This window comes from Halichoeres trimaculatus, unplaced genomic scaffold, assembly GCF_033239565.1.
Source record: "Halichoeres trimaculatus isolate MK-OKI-2021-1 unplaced genomic scaffold, fHalTri1.1 fHalTri1_scaffold_15, whole genome shotgun sequence".
Classification (NCBI taxonomy): Eukaryota; Metazoa; Chordata; class Actinopteri; order Labriformes; family Labridae; genus Halichoeres; species Halichoeres trimaculatus.
The window spans coordinates 28,956,038-28,973,063 of NW_027437193.1; the positions used below are offsets into that span (position 1 = coordinate 28,956,038).

At 40.3% G+C, this 17,026-nt stretch overlaps 1 protein-coding gene across 4 annotated transcripts in view; it reads right to left on the reverse strand.

Annotated features, from left to right (window-relative positions):
* The window catches only part of gpc1b (glypican 1b), a 135,324-nt gene that overhangs the window by 15,961 nt on the left and 102,337 nt on the right, over positions 1–17,026 (reverse strand). For all 4 annotated transcript variants that reach the window (XM_074688718.1, XM_074688715.1, XM_074688717.1 and 1 more), the window contains 2 exons: positions 12,056–12,283; positions 11,788–11,951 (listed from right to left, as the gene is read on the reverse strand). In XM_074688718.1, coding sequence (XP_074544819.1) covers positions 11,788–11,951; positions 12,056–12,283 — 392 coding nt within the window. The remainder of the gene's footprint in view (positions 1–11,787; positions 11,952–12,055; positions 12,284–17,026) is intronic.

Consider the following 17,026-nt stretch of genomic DNA (forward strand, 5'->3'; position numbering starts at 1 on the left):
AAAGTCGCTGTTCATCGAAAATCTGCTTGAGGCTGGCTGCAGAAAACTGGAAGTCACGTTCACACCCAGCCATAGAAGTTAGAATAGGGATGCAATTTATCAAGTAATTCATTAATTGATAATTTTTTTTCATCTTATTGATCGATTGATAAGCTGCAATTTTTCTGAGAAGCTGATTCTTCCTCTGAATCAATAGGTTTCTTTCAACGAAAATGCTACCTTTCTTATGAGAGAAAATGCAAATCATATTCCTTTATAAAAAAAAATATTCTTAACAGCAGGGAACAACATTCACAAATGGAACAATGTAATGACAAGGCTTCTTTAAGGCTAGTTGAAACATGAAAGTAAATAAGTGCACTGTCAGAAGAGCGCGTGTTGCATCTTTACTTGTCTGTGTGTGTAAATGTGTGCACGTGTTTGTGTGTCTGTGAACGCGATAGGGTGGAACTTCAAACAGCGGGAGGAGAAATGTGAACGCAACGATGTACGGCCTGGGGGGGGGGGTGACATTGTTGCATCTGTGTAGCATCCTTACAGAGAATGTGCTGGCAGATGTTTCTTTTGGTGGTTTTACTATACGGAATAAGCTTGTCTGTGTGTGTAAATGTGCGCATGTGTTTGTGTGTCTGTCAACACATTGGAGGTGGAACTTCGCTGTGCGGGAAGTGTGAGGAGAAATGTGAACGCGACAATGTACCAATGATATTACGTCATGTAAATTAGATGGATATGGCTATTCAGTCTGTCAAATTAAAAAAAAAAACAAGGCATAGACCTGAGTTATAAGAAAGGAGACTCTGAATCACTTATGCTGTGATCTGGTGCTATATAGAAAGTCTGATTCTCTTGTGTTCCGGCGTGTGCGTCAAGGACGTCTGGCGCAAAGCACGTCCTCATGTGGGCTGGCAGGGAATTATGGACAAAAAACACGATTAATTGCAATTAATTTTTTTTAATCAAGTAATTTCTTTTTGAAGATTAATCCACAATCCCTAAGTTAGAAGGATTGTTTGATTGCCCAATCAAAGCCACAGCTCAGGTCACATGACTGGCAGACGCCCTGTAGCTGTTCGAAGAAAACTTCACAGCCAGCGTCATATCAAATGTGGTTGCGTCCACGGACTTGCTTCATTTTATGGTTTCAGGAACAGATGTGATGCCACAGAGGCTAAGTCTATGTTTTTTACAGTCTATGGCAATCATTCCCAAAGTCTGGGTCCTGACTCAAAGGTGGGTCGCCAGAGATTATTTATGGGTCACTAAATTAGTTTTCAGAATTCATTTATGCTTTCCTTAACCAGAAGAAGTCTCCCCTTGCTGATTTGTTCACTGATGATTGGCTCCTCACACTGACATAGCTGGTTATGTCTTTATTTGTTAAGGGTCATCACCACAATGTTTACTGTAACTGGAAACATGTAACTGTTTTTCAAAAGTCTGAAGCCATGAGCTGGCGCTACTCAAACAACCAAAGCCAAACCACTGTATGTTTATTGTTTTACAGTATCAGAGGAAAACACTTTCACTGTGTCAGCTTCACATATATGAAAGAGCTGACCCATTGATTACTTTGATTGTTTGTTTCCCAAAGAAAGATTTGAAGTCAGATTCAAAACCTCTTTGGGTTTGAAAGTCCAAAGTCACTGCTGGATCTTGGATGGGAACCAGCTGCATAAACGGCTGTTACAGCTTATTACAGCTGTGTAGTGACGTCATACTGAAAACTAGGCATAGACAGATGCTGTTTTCTTTATTATTTATTATTCTGGATGAACATTGCATCTTAACATCACATGACTAGGATACAATCCAGAAAAGTAAGCAGGCTAACCTGTCGCGGTAAAAATGTAAATATTTTCAGAGTGTAAGCCTAACAAAGCTGTAATGCATCGGTCAAATATGTTAGGCCTATTAGCTGGTACAAAAGATGTAAGATGATGTAGAAACATGATTAAAGAACCATTTTTTTCTTTGCACAGTTATCCTGTCAATTGATTTACAGATGATGTATTTTGGATTGGGTCACTGTGAAAAAAAAAAAGTTTGGGAAACACTGGTCAATGGAATAAAGTAATAATGTACAAGGACAATTTTTTGTAGAGATTATAAAGTCGTTAGTACAAGAAAAAAGTCATAATGAATGAGAATAAAGTTTTAATGTTTGGAAACAATCTTTATGAAAAAGAAAAAAGTCAAAATATTCAGAGATTAAAGTCAAAGTAAAGTCACAACATTAAGAGATTTAGACCAAATTTTATAAGAAAGAAGTCTTCATTACAGGCCAAAAGTTTAGCTATCATAAAGGATGATACCAAAACATCAGCCAGCTTCCTTCCTGAATTTTACAAGTGTCTGTGTGTAGCATCTCACAAGGATCCAGAAATGTTCTCCAGTTATTTCTTATCCACATAAGAACAAAAGAACGTTTAAACTGTAAATATAATCTCACATAAAGACATACATGATAATCCTAAACCAGTGTAAAGATATATTCAATTCTTCACAAATAAAACTAACAGCTCAGTGCTGTTGAACAAGGAGGACAATATAACGTAAAAGAAGTAACAGAGAAAAGCAATAACCACATTTCCAGGCTTAATCTCAAGTCATATGAGACGTGAGTCAGAACCCCCCCCCCCCCCCCCCTCCATCCTTGCCCGACCACTCATTATCCAGAGATGAGTCAGTCGAGTGAGCACAGGGAGTGTGCGGGAAGACATGAGTGGGGGGGAAGACTGGGAATGAGATATACAAGAGAATGTTAGGAAAGCTGCATGGTTCACTGAGGGGCGTTGGCAGGGGTATTAAAAAAAAAGCAGAAAAAAAAAGCAGAATGATGTTAGTTTAATTCTCATTAAGAACAGACAGCTATTAATCTAGAGTGTGTTTTATCATCCATCCTACAGGATTAACGCTGGGAATCCCAGGGCCAGGAAAAGAGGATTTCAAACAGTGTATAGCTCTACCGTGGTGCTAATTGGAGGTTCGTGTTGACAACTTCCTCTGTAACCTTGGAGCTGTGCTGCACCAGGGGGCTATGAGAGAGGGGCTGTCAAATTAGAAGCAGTGTTAAGACTCCAAAGATCTATGGCTGCAACAAAAGGCTGCTTTTAATTGAGTTATGTGCTGATAATCTTCTAAAGTCAGATAAAAATAAAGGGTTCGTCGTATAAACACACTTCCTTTCCTTTGTATTTTTGCTCTTAGTTTTATTTCATTATCTCTCTGGAGATAGAAAAAAGGTGTTTCACTTCTCACCAGGACAGATGACTGTAGCAACTTCTGCTCTAGAGGGTTATGTTCAGAATAACTAGACTTGTAGAGTCGATTGCTGGGCTCTGTTTGCTGATCAAGAGAGGGGAGGAGAGAGGAAACCAACAGAACCTCATCTATCTGTGTGGTTTTACAAAAGAAGAACCAATATTTTTTTCTGCTCTGCTGTAGACAGAAAAAAACATTACCTTGTAGCTTTTACACATATAAGACTTAAAAAGACAAGAACTCAATGCTTTGAATCATGTTTTGATCTTCGTGTTTTATTAGCTCAGTACCATTGGATTTGATCCTGTTGGAGCTACAGCAGAAATAAAACATCTGAAACTATCAGACATGCAGCAAACTAGAATACCAAATTTATTCTGAACAATCCTCCCAGCACTTCCATTTTGCAAAAGCAGCTGTTCAGCTTTTAGTCACACTTTGCTCGTTTTTGCCCTTTTCAGTTTTAGCCAGGGACTGAAAACATTTTAGTCTTCATTTAGTAAATTCAAAAAAAGCACTAAATTTTATTCATTACTTTTAGCCAAATTGCTTCCTCCTTCAAATTAATTCAGTGGGCTGATCAGAAATTGATGTAGAGGTTAAACCTGGAGTTTAAAACCCTGCAGATCTGCTGAAGTAAGTGAAGGCCATTACACACAGATAAAAGAGGGTACAAAGAGGAGTGTGTTTCACTCTAAGTCAAGAAAAGAAACATTCTTTCCTAAGCTACTGAGGCTACAATTATTTTCTTAGACCATAAGAGTGTGAAGATAAAGAAAAGAGCCGTAATGCACTGTTGCGCCTGCTAATGCTGACCGTTACACTGAACAGACTTTTGGGTTACTGTGTCCTGGTTACCTTTGATTACTGGAGTTGATCAAAACTCTGAAATGTCCAACTAAATAAACGTTTTCCTCATCCTAAGGTAAATCAACAGTGTTAAAAGTCAACTTGCCTTAATCCAGTTGCTAGTTGTGGCTTAGTCACTGACATGCATAGAGAAAAAAATCATCAATGAAAAGGACAAAGATGTGAGTCGGAGAGATTGGTTGGCATTTATTATCATACTATTTTGTCAACGAAATTAACCCTGTATCCAGGGCTTGACATCAAGACCTGCCAACCCGCCAAATGCAGGTGGATTTCAGCTGTGGTGGGTAACACCGTCACTGCTACTAGCCACGTTGGTGGGTTGAATTATTTAATTGTCATTTTCTGAAACGGCATCTGAAATACTAAACCCATTACAGTATAAGACTATGGCACTACAACTCCCATGAGCACTGCCTGCACACAGTGGGAGCTCACTGGTCAATTCTCAAAGTTGCTGTCAGGTGCTGAGACACACTCATCTCCAGCCTCCGTCCTAGACAGCCTAACAGCTCCCCGTGTTTAGCGCCTGATAACGTGATTTAAAAGTTAACTTGCGTCTTTTTTGCTCTCCATTGTAAACAGTTTCTGGGATTTAAGTCACAAACCAGCGTCAAAACTCGCGTTACTTTTTAAAAGTGAGGACATTTATCAAATGGAGCTCATTGAAGCTCACACTGCACCCATCTCATCAGCAACACTCACCTAGAGCAGGGGAGGGGAGGAGGAGAGGAGAGGAGCGCACAGAGAGAAGAAAAAACTGGTGACAGATACAGGGTGAGTAGGAACAATATCTAAACCTCCTACTATACAAACATTTATCAAAGTTATATGTAAAAAGTTCACTCAGGAAATACTGTAAACAAACCAAATCATTCTAAATAAACAAGACTTTTCGTCCAGTGTGACTTATATCTGTTGTTTTCTTCTTCATGGTGCATTTTTGACTGATAAGACTTCAAAAAAAAATGCATGATTATACTACGGAGTGAGTTATAGTCCAGACAGTATGGTACTTAGTTTATTACAAAAAATTACTGTTGTAAATAAATATAAGCAGACAGCGTTTCTAGCTAGATTTATTCAGTTAAGTTTAGTTTTGTCTTTTCAATTCATCATCAACTTTCACAACTTTCATTAAATGCAACAATAAACTCCTCCTTATATTTCTTTGTCTCAATGGTCTGCATATTTTTATATTAAAGGAGCTCAACCGTTTCAAAACTGAATACCATAGTGATAATGACCTGTGGCGTTAAACATTGATGTAGTCTTGATTTGAGTGTGCACAGGGGTAATTTACATTTAGAAATCTTTTATATCTAGCTCAAGCAAACTTTAGCATGCCATCATCGACTTTAATCACATTGAACATAATTATCCAACAACAAAATTGTGGCTAGCAACTCAGGGAAACAGCTAGCTGCAGTGGCTAGTAAGCAAAAGAGTTAATGTCAAGCCCTGTCTGTATCACTTTGACCATTGTCCCATTAACCCCTTGATGCTTGTTGTCACAAATCTGCGATATACCCTGTCAGGCTTTGATGCAGCTGAAATGATCTTTGTATCTCATTATTACCGATTGATATATTTTCTATACATACCAAAGATCATTTCAGATCCACTTAATCACAATATATTAGTCAGGAGATAAACTCCTCGCCTCTATATATAAAATATAACTTAGTTATAACTATTGTGTGTACTATACTCAAATGTACAATCTCCACTTAATTTAACATCTGTAATAATGCAAAAACACATAAAAACAATCTATTTTTATGATTTTTAATTAATTCAGGCAGTAAGGGGTTAAAAGTCAGTGATGTCAGATTACCAAAATCCTGGACATGCTGGACTGAGTTTTGTAGTGTGGATATTTATTATAAATGTAAATTGAAAATGTCCATGAGCACACAAATGCACACTCAAGCTTGCATGTGAAGCTTTCTGCAGCCACTGTGCTACTCTGAAAACCTCATTTAGCCCTCCATGTCCTTGTTTCACCTTCATAATATGCTCCTCATACCTTTCAGTACCTTAACTGTACATTTTGCCTGCAGCAATGGTGCCTGCTTCTGCCTCTCTATGCTTGTCTCTTCCCTGTAATTAGTAAGGATATATGAGCGACCTCTCCCCCATGTGTTACACAGCGAGCCAATCCAGACTCCTTGCCTCCACAGCGAGCTATGTGGCGCGTGGCCTACTTCCTCCACTCCCATTCCCCAGGGAATAAAAACAGGCCCGGAAAAACTTGAGGACACAGCAACTGGTGCAGCCCCAGAGCGACACAGGGGAGGAATTAATATGATGCTGGAAAGAAAGTCTGAATCTGAATGTCGAGAACTAGTTTTCTTCCTTCAAAATCCCTCACTTTTTCCAAGCATCTTTGGTCGCTCTCCTCTCTGCTTTGCTGCAAACCCTCACCCCTTTCCATTTATTTCAGCACCTATTTTCTAAGCTAATCCAACCAAAACATGGCAAGGACCCAGGCTATGATTCTGCTAAATTGGTAGCAAACACAGACTTCTTTGAAAAACATTCAGCGCACACAAATAGATGGAGAGAATTCTGTTTCATTTTCTAAAGCTTTCACTCGAGCACTTTGACATCCTGTGGTAAACATCCTCAGTCAGTGGGCCCTTTAACCGGCAATTCAGAGCTATAAATAGGAATGGTTGTCTCATTAGGGCCCAATCAATCGCAGACAGAATTACAGAGGAAAGGAAAGGAAAGCTAGGATACAAATTAGGATGCCGACGTATTCACGTTTAAAGCATATAGAGGATAAAGCAGGGCCCAGCTTGGGGAAGCAGTGACTGAAATGCTGGAGTACAATTTCCAAGGGAATAAGAGAGAAGAAAGGACAGAGTGAGTAAGAAAAGATGCTGTTTGTGACAGTCTTTTGTTATAATCCCCTCTCATTTTTTTCTGACTGTCTCATTTGTTCCCATCGCAGCGGAGTCCTGTTCCAATCTGCATAAATACAACACAGCGCTGATTCTGTGCCGGGGATGACAGGGACAAGGCCCGATGTACAAATTGGGGATTTGAAATTAAACAGTTGGTGGGAGTCTGTCCTTCTTTAAAATTGTATCAAACAAGCCTTGACTTGAATGACTCAAAGGCAAATCAGACATTCTGTCTTCCTAAACAATTCAGTGGAGCTTGCTCAGAATGTTCTTCTCCAAAAAGACTTCACAAGTTTGTCCACAGTCTCTGTGATTAAAACACTGAGTTTTTGTGCTTTCCCTCACATGACTCCTGATATCTGAGCAGAGCAGAAGGCAGCCTATGACCTCATCCACAGAGGCTCCAGTGGCATGGCATTATCACTCGGATGACATTTTGTAATTTTGTAAAAGCTGTGCTAATTATTCACACTTTGTCCATGCTCCGGCCTGTTTAATGAACACATCACTCAGTGTCTTCAAGAGGAGAACAAAAAGATTTAGACCAGAGCTTGGTTTCAAGTGGTATAGTATAGAATAGAATAGAATAGAATAGAATAGAATAGAATAGAATAGAACTTTATTATCATTGTAACAAGTACAATGAAAGTGAAGTCACAGCAGCAATCAAGAAAACAAAAGTAAGAAAGTGTATAGAAAGTGCAAAAAGGTCCATAAGAAAATAGATGCTGACAGCTTGTCCATCATTGTCCAGTTCAGCCAGCCTCCACCTCCACAGGGTCCAGGACTGAGCTTCTTCAGCAGTCTGTTCAGTCTCTGTCTCCTGGATCCTGTCTGCTCACAGCAGGTGAAGCTCTTCCAACATGGAGTTGGTGTCTGGTGTTAGCTCTGTTAGCCATGTCTGTTAATAGCATGATGCTTCTCTGCCCTCTGGTATTCCCTCTATTGCTGGGTTAGCACAGCTAGCTCGTCCATCTTATTGGAGATAGATCTTATGTTCCCAATAATGATGGATGGAAGAACAGGTCCATGTCGTCACTTCTCATCTCTCACCTGAGAACCAGCCCGTTGTCCTCACCTCCTTCTCGTCATCTTGTGGGAAACATCAGGCCTTGCACCAGTTAGCATTGACATGCTACAGACTGCTAACAGCTGGTTTCACATGTAAACAATACAGCCATGGTTACATGTAGGATCTCCAGACAAACACAGGAGCAAAAAAAGTAAAAAATATCGCTGAAGCCACAAAAAAGTTTGGAGTCCATGACCAACAAATGAGCCATACAAAGTAATGATCCACTCCAAATACAAAGATTATAAACAAGAGATGAAAAAATCACAAGAAATGGACAAAGAAGAGAGAGCTGCTGCAAAAGGCAGCCATAGCCAACAGGGCGACGCCTAACAACCCTATCCACACATGGGAAAAAGGGATGGAATGGTTGACAAAATCCACGGTTTGGTTCTTATCACGGTTTTGTGGTCATGGTTTTGGGTTCGTTTCGGTGTACATTGTTGTTGTTTTTAATACCCCAGATTACCACGTACAGATAAGATATAAAATAAGATAAGACAAGATAAGATAAGATAAGATAAGATAAGATAAGATAAGATAAGATAAGATAAGATAAGATAAGATAAGATAAGATAAGATAAGATAAGATAAGATAAGATAAGAAAAACCTTTATTAGTCCCACATGGGGAAATTCCACATTTACAGCAGCAGCAGGATACAAGAGATACCAGAAAGAGATTTACAATGAAACGACTATTAATTAGAATAAAAATAGAAACAGCAAAAATACAACTAAAATGAAAATAAAGAAAAGGGCAGTCATCCATATTAATTTCTGTATGAAGGCAAAGAAGTAAAAAAAAGTGGAAATGAGACTGACTGGGATGGAGGTATACACGGTATTGTCTATTAACAATAACAATTAACAATATTTACACTACAATTTTGGGTATATCTATTAGGGGGAGTAAAAAAAATACAGATTATTGTATGCTGGAGAGGTTTTTGTTGTAGAGTCCAATAGCTGCAGGAAGGGAGGACCTGCGATATCTCTGAGTCACACTTCGGGTGGAGCATAATAAAAATAATCCACAATTAACAAAGTATTTTTTTATCAATTCTGTCATGTAAAGTCATGAAAAACCTAAAAGAATGAGGCTGTTTCCCATTTCAAACATCATTAAAGCTGAGTGAAACATCGCTAGTTTCAACATGCCAACTCCTCAGTAAGATAAGTCACTATTGGCTGTCCCAGAAGTCACTAAAAGTCACTAAATGATGCTTCTGTCTAATTTGCATAATAATCAATTTGCATGTAATTGTCATGGACTCTGTAGGAGAGACAGAAAGCAGGTGAAACACAACATCATAAATATGTTTAGAACTACAAACCAACTTTCTTCTGTCCGTTCTTGTTTTATTTTTATGTCTAATGTACTCCTTTGCCTCCTGTTGCATATGCCCATGATTGGAGCAACAAACTCACTTCAAACTGAGCAGTCAAATGAAGAAAAAAGAAAAACACAAACCAAATGAAGCACACACACCCCAAACCAAATGAGGAAAACCAAATGGTTCTAATTTTTTCAGAAACCGTTCCATCCCTAATGCGAAATGTAAATATCCAATAGAAATGAATGATGACAAGAATCTCTCTGCATATACTCCAGCTGATACAGAACCTGTGTTGCACAAATCAACATATCGTCCAATAAACCATGCTGATTCAGCTATTTACACTCTGCTTTAGTTTCAGTTGTAGCTGACATGTCTTCAGTTCAACCAGGCTAACACTGTAGCTCCAAGTAAAGCAGTTAAACTTGTCTCTGTTACTGTCTGTCTTGTTATCCAGAAGCTACCTGGCATTTCAGATGATCTGTCCTCAAAGTTATTCTTGATTTACTCCCCTACAGGAGTGGCTGTGCATAGTTTCATTGCATTCAGGCTCTAATTGAGACATCTGCTGGCTCCTTTGTGCAGGTTTGACATGTCATGGGCCAAGGGGACAAATTAAATAGGCTAAGTGACTGTGATGCCAGAGACCTGTGCAGTATCTGAAACGTACAACTCAAGCTACAGCACATGGATCAGAGTGAAAAGGCTCATATAGATTCTTTTCTGACACATCCAAACGTGTGGCCTTGCAGTCACGAAGCCGTACCGCCACCTATTCTGTCACGCTGCCGGCTTTTTTTCTTGCACGCTTTATCTTTTCATGCTTACACACAGCCTGACCTTGTAATATATCAGCAGGGAAGAATTGTAATATTCATCTCCGGTACAGCATCTGTTTTGTCAAATGATGTGTGCATTCTTCACAGGTCCACTGCTCTCAGCACTCTCCTTGCCCAGTGTCTGATGGGAGATATTTTTCACTGCTGCATCAATACCAGCCACCTCCCTTTCAGGAGCTCAAATGATTTCTCTGTCTTGCTCTGATCTTAACCTTACTCCTGTCTTATACACAGAGGGGACCATTCCTCATGGGAGATATTAACCCTCCCCGTGGCCTAGGGAGACATTTTTCAGCGAGGCGCTGACATTAACTGTTGTTGCAGGGGCTGATTGTCTCAGCCCCGGGCCATGCTTTATGGAGCCTCTCGTTTCCACCAACATTGATCTGCCACCGCTTTACACTGTGCACTGACTAGCAGAAACAGGTCTGTGCGGACGTGGTTGAGCGTTGAGGCGTTTGCACAGAGATGAATACACTTGAACTGAGGAATACCAATGAACCTGGCATCAGAGAGGAGAGTATTAGCTTTTCAGCAGATTAGACAGCAGTGAAAATGAATGTCGGACGCTTAGCAGCTTCCATCAGAAGCAATAAAACCTACAAGAAATAGAGTATGGTAAATTTCAGGGTGAGAGACTTATCACATTGATTGGATGGAGAGAATGCTGTGCAAAATAAAAAAAAAGGCTAAGAAATATTAAAGAAGACGTAATAGTGTTGGTAGACACCGCCTTGTTGCAGCAGCTCTCTCTTCTTTGTCCGTTTCTTGTAATATGGAGTGGGTCATTTCTTTGTGTGGTTTATTTGTTGGTCGTGGACACCAAACTGGTTTTGTCTTATGTGACATTTTTACTACTTTTGCCCCTGTGTTTGTCTGGAGATCCTGCATATGACCATGGCCGCATTGTTTACATGTGAAATCAGCTGTTAGGAGTATGTAGCATGTCAATGCTAATTGGTGCAAGGCCTGATGTTTCCCACAAGGTGAGGAGAAGGAGGTGAGGACAACGTGCTGGTTCTGAGGCAAGAGCTAAGAAGTGACAACGTGGACCTGTCCTTCCATCCATCGTTATAGGGAACGTAAGATCTATCTCCAATAAGATGGAAAAGCTAGCCATGTTAACCCAGCAACAGAGGGAATATGAGAAGGCAGAGTAGCATCAAGCTATTCACAGACATAGCTAACAGAGCTAACACTGGACATGAACTCCACGATGGAAGAGCTTCACCTGCTGTGAGCAGACAGGATCCAGGAGACAGAGACTGAACAGACTGCTGAAGAAGCTCAGTCCTGGACCCTGTGGAGGTGGAGGCTGGCTGAACTGGACAATGATGGACAAGCTGTCATCATCTATTTTCTTATTGAACTTTTTGTACTTTCTATACACTTTCTTACTTTTGTTTTTCTCGTATTGCTGACTCCCGAATTTCCCCTCAGGGATAAATAAAGTATTTTCTATTTTATTCTATTCTATATTGTCGGTCTTACCTGGGAAACTTTGCGGACCACCTCTCCACTGACCACCAGCCCCTGAACGAAGGAACGGGCCGCCACAAAAGTGCGTGTGACCATCATCTTCATCACACGGGGAGTGTCTCCAAAAGGTCGAAGTGTCTCTATCTGCTTGGACACACACTCAAGGTAGTCTTCACCTGCAGTCAGCATAAACATCCATTAAAATAATGGTATCAGCACCTTGAGATTGGTATCCTTATGTTTGTTAAGTTTGTACTGAATGAGAAAAATGTGGCTGTACCTATAAAATATTGCTTGTTGGCCTGGTAGAAGAGCTTCTCCAGGAGTCTGGCCCAGAATTCATTGAGCACCTCCTCCAGGTTTATATTGGATCCTCTGTAGTAGTGCTTTATATCCGTGTACAGGTCGGTGAAGACCTGGGAGTTCTGGGAGTAAAGGGAGCCCCATGATGAAGTAAAAGTCTCTTGAAGACTAACCGCTGACTGGTTTAGCAACTCCAGGAAGTAACCTGAAAACATAAGAAGAAATGAATTGGTTAAAAAGATCCTCCATCCTCATCCACTGCACATGAATATGTGATGAAGACTTTGCTGCATAGTGATACTGCGTCATTCTGTCAGTCAACCTAAAGCTTAAATATGTGAGAGCATCCCACTGGGAGGTGTCAGATTTGACAGTGCTTCAGGGTGCAGCGTATATATATACTCAGAGTTTGGAATTAGACATAGGGTACAGGTAGTAAAGACAGACAGACAGACAGACAGACAGGTAAAAAGACAGACAGGCTGTCAGAGTTGGGGAAAAAGTAAAGTAGGTAAAGCGTAATGAAAACAGGAGAAGCAAACTACATCTCTATTTTTCTATGATGTTGTACTGCTTTGTCAAACCTATTTATATGTATGAGGGGGACAGGATATTATACATACATTATACTGTGCAATGCAATACAATTCAGTTTATAACCACAGCCTTAAGAAAAACAACCCAGAGTCTGCAGAAAATGATCATTTCAGCTAAAAATGTTTTAATGCAGGATGGTTTTATTTGGTTGCATTGCCCTGATTTGGCAGCTGTTGCTGAAACTGATGACTCACTGCACAGAGGTTCATGGTTCACAGGCTGTATCAAGACGCAAACATTCGCATATCAAGCTTTTGTCTTGCATCCCAGCTGTTCTGCAGCCAGAGGCATAAACATTTTTACATCTATTTTGTGTGTAAACAATGTTTTTAAATGAGGAATCTGTTCTGCCATGGAAGCAGGAAGTTCAGGGGAACATCCATCCATCCATCAGCCATCCATATACCCATCCTTGTACTCATTCAGGCAAACATTTCCTCTGCATTTCTACAGTGATTCAACCTTTATGCACAGTTGTGTCTATCTATTCTGCTCATGTGTGTGAATATGCAAGTGTGTATGTGTGTGTGGCATGAAGATATGAAGCAGCAGTCTGCAGCAACGTGTCTTATCTCTACCTGCCACCACCTCAGATCGGTAGGAGGCGAGAAAGGGGGGAAGTTATGGCCTTCAGAGGGGACACCCTGCCTGCGAGTTAGCTTAGCAAAGCTGTTTTTCCAAATATCACCACATCCGCACAGAAATCAACCACACAAACACAGTCAGACAAAACATGTCTCTTTAAAGGTTACCCTGAAGCTAACATATGAAAACGCCATGTCAAGCTAAACAGCAGCAGAACTCCCCCACACCCACATGTGCAGGGCCTGAAGACAAACACAGCACTTGGAGTTACGTAACATGTTAATATGCTAAGCTCATCCTGACCCATCTGCCTGGCATTATCTAAGCACTGGCCTTGGTGAATACTGTATCTGTGCTCTGCTCTCCTGCTCATTAATAAACACCAGCCGCTTGCTTCGCTGTTGTCTTCTGGCGCTTTCGCACACAGGTCTACTTTTAGCTGGCGAGATCAGTTGAAGGGACTTATTTTTAATTCTAACAGTAGACAGCATCACAGGGGCTTGAGGATTTGAGGGTCATTCTGTGCTTATTCAAAGTTTCCAAAGTCTAACTTTATGTCTGAGTATGTAAATGTATTTTTTTGACATATGAAGAGAATCCAATGCAGTAAAGCTTTGCTTTTTCTGTTTTGTAAAGCTGTGTATTCAGACCTATTAGCTCATGTTGGTCCCACTGTGAACACATTGTGCTGGTGCCATGACCATTTGTCGCCCTTTGACGTTTGCCTCATTTGGGCTCATGCCCAGAATCATGCAAGCATACATATTTCTAAACCCCAGTTGCATAACAGACACATGCTTTTTGATGCTAACTCACAATTTAAAATACATATACATCTAAAAAAATCAGAATATCATGTTAAAGTTCAATATTTTTCATCACTCATTTCAGAATGTGAAACCCATAAATTATATAGAGGTATTACAGATAGAGTGAAACATTTCAAAGATTTATTGCTTGAAATTTTGGTAATTGTGGTTTGTAGATAAGGAAAACTCAAAATGCAGTGTCCCAAAGAAAAAATGAATAGAATATTACACAAGATCAATAAAAAAAGACATTTTAAACATGAATGTCAGGCTTCTGAAAAGTATGTTCATTTCCATGCACTCAATACTTGGTTGGGCCTCCTTTTGCATGAATTACTGTATCAACGCGGCGTGCCATGGAAGCGGTCAGTGTGCGGCACTGTTCAGGTGTAATGGAAGCCCAGGTTGCTCTGATTGCAGCCTTCAGGTCACCTGCACTGTTGGGTCTGGTGTCTCTCATCTTCCTCTTGACAATACCACACAGATTCTCTATGGGGTTCAGATCAGGTGAGTTGGCTGGTCAATCAAGCACCGTAACACCATGGTCATTGAACCAGCTTTTGGTACCTTTGGCAGTGTGGGCAGGTGCCAAGTCCTGGTGGAAAATGAAATCAGCATCACCATAAACTGGTCAGCAGAAGGTAGTGCTGCACAATTTGGGGAAAAGGTGCGATTTGCGATTAGGTGGACAATATTGCGATTGCGATTGCGATTTAATAAAAAAAAAGTTGTGTCATGATGAGTCTACAGACTTGCTTGGTTTTCATGGAGAAAAAACTGAATTGCATGTGCTGACATTGCTATTGCGATTGCGATTGCGATAATCGTGCAGCCCTAGCAGAAGGAAGCATGAAGTGCTCTAAAATGTCCTGGTAGATGGCTGTGTTGACTGTGCACTTCAGAAAACACAGTGGACCAACACCAGCAGATGACATGGCTCCCCAAATCATCACTGACTGTGGAAACTTCACACTGGACTTCTGTGCATCTCCACTCTTTCTCCAGACCCTGGAACCTTGATTTCCAACTGAAATGCAAAATTTGCTTTCATCTGAAAAGAGGACATTGGACCACTGAGCAACAGTCCAGTCCTTTTTCTCCTTAGCCCAGGTAAGACACTTCTGGTCTCTGGTTCAGGAGTGGCTTGACACAAGGAATGTGACATTTGAAGCCCATTTCTACAATTCGTCTGTGTGTAGTGGCTCTTGATGCACTGAGTCCAGCTTCAGTCCACTCATTGAGAAGTTCCCCAAAATTTTTGAATGGATGTTTCTTGACAATACTCTCAAGGCTGCGGTCATCTTTTTTGCTGGTTCACCTTTTCCTGCCACACTTTTTCCTTCCACTGAACTTTCCATTAATATGCTTGGATACAGCACTCTGTGCACAACCAGCTTCTGTAGCAATGACCTTTTGTGGCTTTCCCTCCTTGTGGAAAGTGTCAATGATTGTGTTCTGGACATCTGTCAAGTCAGCATTCTTTCCCATGATTGTGTAGCCATCTGACCCGGACTGAGGCCATGTCCACACAAAGCCAAGTATTTTCAAAAACGAATATCCCCCTTTCATTCATTTTTAAAAAATACTTCCTTCTTCCACGCGCAGCGGGTAAATCCGCTGGTGAGTGCAGCTCGAGGCATTTCAAACCCATAAATGGCAGTGTTTTCCTGACGTAAAACCCATGCCAGCCAATCAGAATGAGCCCCGTCATTCAGCTGTGACGTTTAAGAACTGAAAACTCTGTTTACCAGCATCCACACGAAACCATGAAACCGGAGTTTTCCAAAATCTTCACTTCCGCCGGAGTTTTTAGAAAAACATTGTTTTCAGTGACGTGAAACTGCGGTTACGTGTGGACGACAGGCATAGACGTACAAAAATACATGCGTTTTCCTAAATACCCGGCTTCGTGAGGACATGGCTTAAGAGACCACTTTAAGGCTTGGGATATCTTTGCAGGTGTTTTGAGTTAATTAGTTGATCAGGGTGTAGGGCTGAACAATAAATCTATTTTAAACCGACATCACTATGTAATAGAATGCAATTTTCAAATCGCAAAGGCTGCAATTAGTAAAAAAAAGTTTCATGTACACAGACCTGGAAGGAATAAAGTAACTCATACTTGTTCTCCCTTAAAACCAGCAAAAGTCAAAATGCAGTTTTTTTTTCTGGCAAAAAAAAGCCTGTGAGCTACAAAGATCCATCCAGTAGATAGTAGAGCCATACCCCTTGGTCACTTTTCTCTGTATGGTTTGTTACTCTTACTGACAACTGGAGATCAGTAAAATTTCACAGTGTTTTTTTTTTCTTTTTCAATTAAGAGATGCAAAAAAGACTTGTTTAAATGCTAACAGTATCTTTTGTTGGTTAGTCATATTATAAAACGACTTAAAACTTGTGTTAATTGAACAACACAGAAGATAAATGCCCCCCCCCCCCCCCCCCCCCCCCCCCCCCCCCCCAAAAAAAAAAAAAAATTGTATGCTAAACCGCAATCCCAATATTAGTCTAATAAAATCACAGTTAGATCTTTTTTCAAAATCATTCAGCCCTATTAGGGTGTGACACCATGACTTTCCAAGGTGACTTTTTCACAATAGTCAAATTTTCTGAGACACTGCATTTTTGGGATTCCATTACCTCTAAGACACAATTATCAAAATTTCAAGGAATAAATGTTTGAAATGTTTCACTCTATCTGTAATGAATCTATATGATATATGGGTTTCACATTCTGAAAAAGAGTGACAAAAAAAATATAACTTTTTCATGATTTTCTTACTTTTTAAGATGTACCAGTATGTCTAAATATGTACATAACTCTTCCTCAACACATAAAAAGAATCTAATGCAATCCAGTTTTGCTTTCTTGTTTTGTAAAGCTGTGTATTCAGACCTATTAGCTCATGTTGGTCCCAGTATGAACACATTGTGCTGGTGCCATGACCATTTGTTGC